This window comes from Centruroides sculpturatus, unplaced genomic scaffold (genome assembly GCF_000671375.1).
Source record: "Centruroides sculpturatus isolate CEXI.00-Female unplaced genomic scaffold, Cexi_2.0 scaffold10, whole genome shotgun sequence".
NCBI classification, from domain to species: domain Eukaryota; kingdom Metazoa; phylum Arthropoda; class Arachnida; order Scorpiones; family Buthidae; genus Centruroides; species Centruroides sculpturatus.
This window is the reverse complement of record NW_019384396.1, coordinates 1,127,215-1,135,457: the sequence shown is the minus strand read 5'-3', so window position 1 is coordinate 1,135,457 and position 8,243 is coordinate 1,127,215. Positions and strand designations below refer to the sequence as shown.

Sequence of the window (8,243 nt, the reverse complement as noted above, 5' to 3'; positions counted from 1 at the left end):
AAAAAAAAAAAAAACTTAAAAAGTTTTCTAATATAAAATTATCATCTTATATTTATATACATATATATATATATATATAATTATATACTGAATATAAAGCATATGATTAGTATAGATTAAAATACATAATTTTATTATTTATTAAAACAATTTAGCTAAGAAATTCTGCTAAGAAGTACAGGGTGTCTCAAAAGAAAGTTTATATTTGATTTATCAATTTGAAAGAAAGTTTGACATCTGTCGATAAAATCTTTATTAATTATTAAAGTACACAGCTTAGGAATTCTTAAAAATAATGTCATCTAAATGTAAACAATCATGCTCATGGCACTCATTTAAACAAACAGCAAAATTCCCCATGACGGCTCGACATGTAGACTCTGTGATGGCTGCTATTTCGTAATGGATATTTTCTCTCAACTGTGCCAGAGTAGTTGATTTACTGATGTAAACTTTTGATTTGAGATATCCCCATAAAAATAAAGTCCATAGGGCTCAAATCAAGACAAATCAAATCATAGGAATCAAATCAAGGCGTGGGGGCCAAATTATGTCACCTCTCCTGGAGATTAATTTGCTAGGAAAAATTTCACAAACTCATGGCAGAGAAACGCTTCATACTGACTGAATTCTAGAAGCCAGGCAATTGATTGACACACCCCCTGTGCACCTCAGATGTGTTTCATTTGCACAGTAAGCTAATCGATTATAAACTTTCTTTTGAGACACCCCGTATTTTTTGAATCCAGATTCAACACTATCTTAGGAAATATTTTCAACATTTATAACCTATTGTAGAATCTTTAAATCTAAATCTAGTTCCTAATAATGTATCAATTTTCAAAAAGATCAAACAAAAAAACATAACATCAACTGCTGTATGCAATACAAATTTCATGGGTTCACATACTCTTCTCTATGTGATATGCACACAGAAAAGACTGAAAGGAAAATGGGACAATTTAAATTAGTAATATAAATGTAGAAAAATAACTCATTATTTCATAACAATACATAATTATTGACACTGAATATTTGAAAACAAACTATTTGTTTATTTTAAGAAATCAATCTTACACATTTCTAATGAATTCTGAAAAATTTTATTTTCATTCTTTCTTTCTTATCTCATATAATCAGGAAAACAACTATTAATAACATAAAAGCCATTATGAGTGAGTGTGTGTGTTTGTGTTAATCTCTTATAACTCAAGGAATTTTCGTCCAATCCAGATGAAATTTTGGTTATATTCATTTTATGTTCTGATGGAAAGTATAGGTTACTTATTTCACAGAAATATTAGCTATAGAATAAACATTTTATCAATTTTGGATCAGTGATTTCAGTTACGTTGCAGTGACATCAGTAACCTCATTTAGTTCATGCCTGACGACAGAATTTCTCTTAAGTTGCATTTTAAAACATTTTGACAAAGGGCAAATTTTAAACTTACTTCATTAAATTAAAAATTTAAACTTTAAAAAAAGATAGCCACATTGTGTCATTTCTACAACAAATTAAAAAAAAAAATCTTTCCATAGTGACTATATGATGTACCAATCAGAAGTAACAAGCTAACAAGCACATTATTTAGAAAGTGTTATTGCTCATCTAACTAACATACTATACATACAATTCATCTTTGCTTTATCAACATGGAATTAAAATAATTCATTATTTTGTCAAAAATACATATACATACATATATACATATATGCCTAGGGAAAAGTGTATGAGTAAAATTGGTCAATTCTATGTTGCTTTATCCTGTTCAAGAAACCTAAACAATATTAAGGTGTCTATTTCTAAAAGAAAACAACAAGGAAATCTTTTAAAAGACAATAGAGTGTTTACTCAGAACATAGTGTATAAAGCTTTATAAGGAAAGATTTTAATATCTTTTTAATATAAAGGCCATCATCTATTTATGTGTATGTGAATTCTCTGTAACTTCTACTATTTTTGTCCACTCCAAGTGAAATTTTGTTTTGTTGCTCTTTATGTTACAACAGATAGTAAAAACTATTTAATTTGTAGAAATATTAGCAACTCTTCTTGAATTTCTTGAAATCTCTACTCTTCTCAATTCTTCATCTCTATTTTCTCATAAAAAGTATTATGTCATGCTTGATGAGGAAATTTCTAGTTAGCAATAATGTGTTAAATTTCATAACTACAGTAGAGCGTCGTTTATCCGAAAGTCGGTTATCCAAAAGAATTCCAGTCGGCAAATTTAAATTTTTGCTAGTGCTGTGGGGCTGCAATCTTTGGCTATATCTTGGGCTACTCCAATATTTTTTTTGTTGATGTGTGTGTTTTAGCTGGCAGCACTGGCACTTTTGTGTGGTGTTTTTCCAAGGACTGTGTGTCATGCTGAATCAAATGTTTTTGATACTAGATTAACTTCTAAAGTATAATTTTTTGTTTTTATTTTTCAATATATTCATTTTGTTTGTAAAAAATAAAGAAATAACTTTTAATGATACAATAGCCATGATTACTATTTTAAAAAGTTTACATTAAGCTTAACATCAACAAAAATTCAATGCGAAGTGACACGCAACGGAGAAAAATTTCAACATAGGATAGGTTAATATATTTTTTCGTACATAATCAGTTATCCAAAAAATAAGTTATCCGAACAACCCCAGTCCCCAATTGATTCAGATAAACGATGCTCTACTGTATTGTAATTAAACTACATACCTATATGGAAATCGTCCTCTGCACAGAGTAGCAAATTCACCAAAACTCTATTTGCTGAGAAAAACATATCTATGTTAAGTAAAGACAGCTGTTAAAGCCACATTAATTAAAACTTCTGTCATGTATATAAAGGGATTATAATTAATTTTGCATGTTAATTGAATCCTGCATTAAGCAACGCATACATACATTAGAGGATATGAAGTAATATTGCATATGTGGTGTAATAGCCACAATATATCCTCTCACAAAACTTCCCACAAAAGGGTTAAATGTACACAAAAATTTAACAAAATTCAATCTCATAACAGATATTAAGATGCACAAGCCTTGCTGTCTATTAAGATCCAACTAGTTTAAATAAACATCTATTAACCCAATTTTTAAGGCCAAATGATCTGCCAAGAGATGGCACCTAACACCTACCTTTAGACAAAATGCTGAATAATTAATTATTAAATAGTAGCCATATTATTGCCCAATATAATCCAGCAGATTGTTTGGCCTTAGTTTCAATAATACAATATATATGTAGTCATGTACTAACTTTATTTTTAAATATTCTATCATCAAATATACAGTGGAACCGCACTTAATGAGCACCTCCCTTAACGAGTAATTCACATAACGAGCAAACAAACTAAAAAATGACTCGCTTAATGAGTGACAAGGAGAGGGGAATTCCCAGATTGTGCACATGCTCCATGAGTCTGTGTTTAGCACTCGTTCGGTTAGCATCTTAGTGTCGCTTGTGATCACACATTTTTCCAAACTTGTGTTCACACATATTACGTATAAACATCAACAACCATAGCCCGTTATATAATAAGTACGCCAAATGATATGCCAAATTCTTGGGCTATGTAACAACTATAATTAGATATTATAAATTAATTAATTTGACTAGAGGTAGGCAGTTATGCTTCCATCTCTTATTGAATTTAATGACCAATTCCAAATTAAATTTTAGAAATGCCAAAATTAAAAATTAACTATTTGGCAAAATGCTGAGTAATTAATTATTAAATAGTAGCCATATTATTGCCCAATGACAAGACAAGACTATGTCTTATTTATAAAATTGTACTTGCCAGTAAATGCCAGTCAACAGTACATGTCGAGAATTGATATTTGGCACAGATTATTAGGTGCCAAAACCATTTGCACATAAAAAAATCCAGACTTGTAGGTAGTCACGGAACCGAGAACCGAGTCAAAATAAAATACAAAATGGCAACCCTCTTCTACAAACAGGCAAAATAGCCACCTCACCCCACCAAAGTCAAGTAGGAGAGAGTACCACCCACAGTCATTCTAAAAAGTGAACTCTGACCTTAGGACTGAACACATAGTTTCTTCTATGTTAAATAAAATTTGTAATCTAATTTTGTAAATTTGGGAGTGCTTCAAATATGACATTTTATGTCATTACAAGTGGGTTTTTTTTAACATTATCTAGTATAGTAAAATCGTGAGACCGATAAAAATTTGGCGTGTAGGGCAGAGGGCACCACCACATGATCTTCGCCCTTTGACCTCACTTTGCTCCTAAACTCTAACAAGGAGAGACATCTTTTTACTTCATTTAGTTAACCTTTCAATTTGACAGCTGTGCTGATCTTGGATTTATATAATATCTCGACACTATTGTAAATATCGCATAGCCCAGTGGTTCCCAATTAGTGGTACGCATACCCCCAGGGGTAAGCAAAATTGCATGAAGGGGTATGTGCGGCAATTTAAAATCGGTCAATTTAAAATTTAAATGCATGAGATGAAGCAAATAAAAAAAATAATGGGTGGACCGTCAAAAATTCGGAAATTTATAACATGATGTCGAATGCAAAAATTCATTTATTTATAACTAAAAATATTTACTACCATTTTGCACAACATACCTCTGCGAGAGAGGATTTTCGGCCATGACAAACATGAAAACTAAACATCGTCACCAACTTCGACTCGAAGATGACTCGAGACTGAAGCTGACCAAAAAGCAACCAGATTTTACAAAGTTGTGCAAAGAAAATCGTACACATTTGTCACATTAAAATTAAATAATCTTATGTTATTTTCATTATTATTACAATTGTATTTTAAAGATAATAAATGTAAAAAAAAAATTATTCTATTTATCACTAGCTGTCTAACCACAGCTTCTCCCGCATTATATCGAATTTTCTCGTGAGAATAAGATATTTTCTCGCAGTAAAATGTAGCCTATGTCCATCTCCAACATGTAAGCTATCTCTGTGCCCAATTTTATTTAAAACTGTTCAGCGGTTTAGACGTGAAAAGGTAACAGACAGACAGAATTACCTTCGAATTTATAATATTAGTATGAATTAATATGAATTTCTGCTATAAGGGGTACGCGAGTTTGAGTTCTTTCTTGAAGTNTAATATACTAATAACATGGGATATAATAATATACTACACTAATAATGGATTTTTTCATACTTTTCGGTTATCCGACTTTTCAATTATCCGATCAACCCCAGTCCCCAATTAGGGCGGATAATCGAGGTTCTACTGTAATGCACACATGCTTGTAAAACACGAACAAAAACAAATAGCAATATCAGGCAAAAAGTTCATTAAAATACAGTTCTTAAGCTTCAAAATCATATATTTATTTTTCAACATAGTCAATGTTAAGGCTAACACATTTCTCCCAACGTGTAACAAGTTTTTTCATTTTATCACTGAAAAATTCTTCCGACTTTTCTCGAATCCAGGACTTGACAGCTGCCTTCACCTCATCGTTCGAGGTGTAATGATTACCCTTGAGGTCTCTCCTGAGTAGAGGAAAAAAATAAAAATCGTAAGGCGCAAGATCAAGAGAATAAGGAGGGCATGGAATCAGTTCAAACTTCAGGTTTCGCAGAGCATCTCCAGTTGCGCACTAGGTGTTTGAACAAGCATTGTCATATTGCAAGTTTATTGGTGCCAGACTGCCTCTAACACAACAAATAATCACCTGGAGCCAATAATCTTGCAATACTCATCCACACACCTAGCACGCAACTGGAGATGCTCTGCAAAACCTGAAGTTTGAACTGATTCCATGCCCTCCTTATTCCCTTGATATTGCGCCTTGCGATTTTTATTTTTTTCCTCTACTCAGGAGAGACCTCAAGGGTAATCATTACACCTCGGACGATGAGGTGAAGGCAGCTGTCAAGTCCTGGATTCGAGAAAAGTCGGAAGAATTTTTCAGTGATAAAATGAAAAAACTTGTTACACGTTGGGAGAAATGTGTTAGCCTTAACATTGACTATGTTGAAAAATAAATATATGATTTTGAAGCTTAAGAACTGTATTTTAATGTACTTTTTGCCTGATATTGCTATTTGTTTTTGTTCGTGTTTTACAAGCATGTGTGCATTACTTTTCAGCTTACTCTTGTATTTCTGTCTTGCAATAATATAAACAAATAGAAATTAATTTTAAATTTAATTGAATAATTTACAAAATTCTGAAAGAAAAAAATTTCCTAAATTTTTTTTATCAGTTATAATTAACTAGAATAGGAATAGGTTACAAAATAAATTCAAATTAATATGTCTGGAAGCAAGATCTGAATATCACAACTTGTAAGATGTCTGTCTGTTATGGAAGAGTTCTGGATTTAAATCAGTTACAGAGTGATTTTAAGAATTCTTTATTTAAATTCAAAATTAATTTCTAATTAACAATATTCATACAAGACAGCAGTATCAATACTTACTTTTAGATCAAATCTTGATATTAATTACTTAAAATTAGACTTAACAAAGCCTAAAAGTAATCTAAAAGTTTTGAACATTCAAGAATTATTTGCAATAAATATGTATCTAACATGTTTATATCTATAGTATTTTAAATTTAATAATAAAAAAGGAGATATATTATATTTAACTGCAGAAGAATTTTGTTCTAAAAAATGGTTATAATATTGTTATATTAGTATCTCATTTGAATAATGATTCAATATATCAAATACTTTAGATACACATCAGGCAGTGTAAATAACACTTAATTTAATTTTGTATAGTAATTAGTGTTTCCAAGTTTAATCAATATTTTATTAAATGTTTCATATTTAACAGGAATATAATTTGCTTTAAAGAAAACAGTAAATATTTTGAATTTGAAAGTTTTATGAAAAATTAATTCTAAAATAACAATTAAAAATCAGTATATGTCAAATTTATTTTTAGATAATTAGAAGTAATTAAATTTTTAATTTATAAATAATCTTCAACTACACTTTATGTATATAGGCTACTCATTTCTATACCTTCATCTCCAAGAGAATTCCCTTTTGTTTATTCTCTATTTGCAAATATATTCATGCAAATAAATCATGATGGCAATGCTAATAAAATATTCAGTCAATGATATAATTGAGTTCTGAAACTAATAACATGCTTTTCACATTCCAGCATATTGGCATTAATCCAATTTTCATATAATGGAGATAATAAAAATCATTTATTTATATTTTCATTTATATTCATTCATGCTCCAAATTCTTATCAAACTGTGATTTTTGTCATCTAATAACATTCATATAGCAATTTCTTTTATCAACATTGTCTTTCAACAGATAATGTAAATTTAAAATGTATTATATAAATATAAATTTATTACTCACCTTTAATCGATCCAAATTATGGCCATAATCATCAATGATATTTGTACCATTGTACATGATACCATTTCCAGTCATCATCCATGTTCCTGAACGAATATTTGTCATAGTAGAAGGAAACTCTAATTCATTCGGGGAATGAGTTGTTACACCAATTTCAATAGAACCTGCCCATTTCACTACTAATTTTTCAATAACTACTTCAAACATCTCTCCCTTTTTTAAAGGTCTTGATGTGAGAATGACTGCATTGTTAAAATCTTCAAGAGCACTAGATTAAAAAGAATTGAAATTTAATTCAAAATTCTAACAAATAAAAAAAAATCTATTTATTAGATCTTGCTTACTTAGGTCGATGTGCTGTTCTACCATTATTGATTACTGCTGCATGTTCACCACATTTTGTATGAAAAGTTAATTTATTTGGATCTGCAGTCAAACCATCTAAAAATAAATAAAAATCTTATTCTTAGTAAAAAATTATCTTCAACTAAATTATGCATACTTTTTTAATGCTTTAAATTTATTTTCATACCTGTTGCACATTCATTCAAAGTTTCAACAACTGACACAGAATCATTTGATTGATCTGGAGATGATGCATCAGAATCAACAATTGTAACTTTCACAGTCATGCCATACAGATCAACAACTCCATGAACAACAGCTGGTACATTATCAGCAGCTATACCTTGATCTAATCCATTGATATAATAATGAAGATTTCCATTTGATTTACGAATTAAACCTATCCTATCTCCTTCCTAAAATAAAAATAATTAACTTCCATTTCAGTTTTTCTTCTGTTTTGTTTAATATATGATGATACATTCAAATATATTTATTTGAGAAAAAAAATACATATATTTTATAATTCATTATTAATCACCTGGAGCCAAT

General features: G+C 29.9%; 1 protein-coding gene across 2 annotated transcripts in view; it reads right to left on the bottom strand.

Moving 5' to 3' along the window:
* The window catches only part of LOC111618426 (neuralized-like protein 4), a 65,237-nt gene that overhangs the window by 41,266 nt on the left and 15,728 nt on the right, over positions 1 to 8,243 (bottom strand). For both annotated transcript variants that reach the window (XM_023359964.1, XM_023359965.1), the window contains exons 6-8: positions 7,879 to 8,107; positions 7,691 to 7,787; positions 7,347 to 7,614 (exon numbers count right to left, since the gene is read on the bottom strand). In XM_023359964.1, the coding sequence (XP_023215732.1) occupies positions 7,347 to 7,614; positions 7,691 to 7,787; positions 7,879 to 8,107 (594 nt within the window). The remainder of the gene's footprint in view (positions 1 to 7,346; positions 7,615 to 7,690; positions 7,788 to 7,878; positions 8,108 to 8,243) is intronic.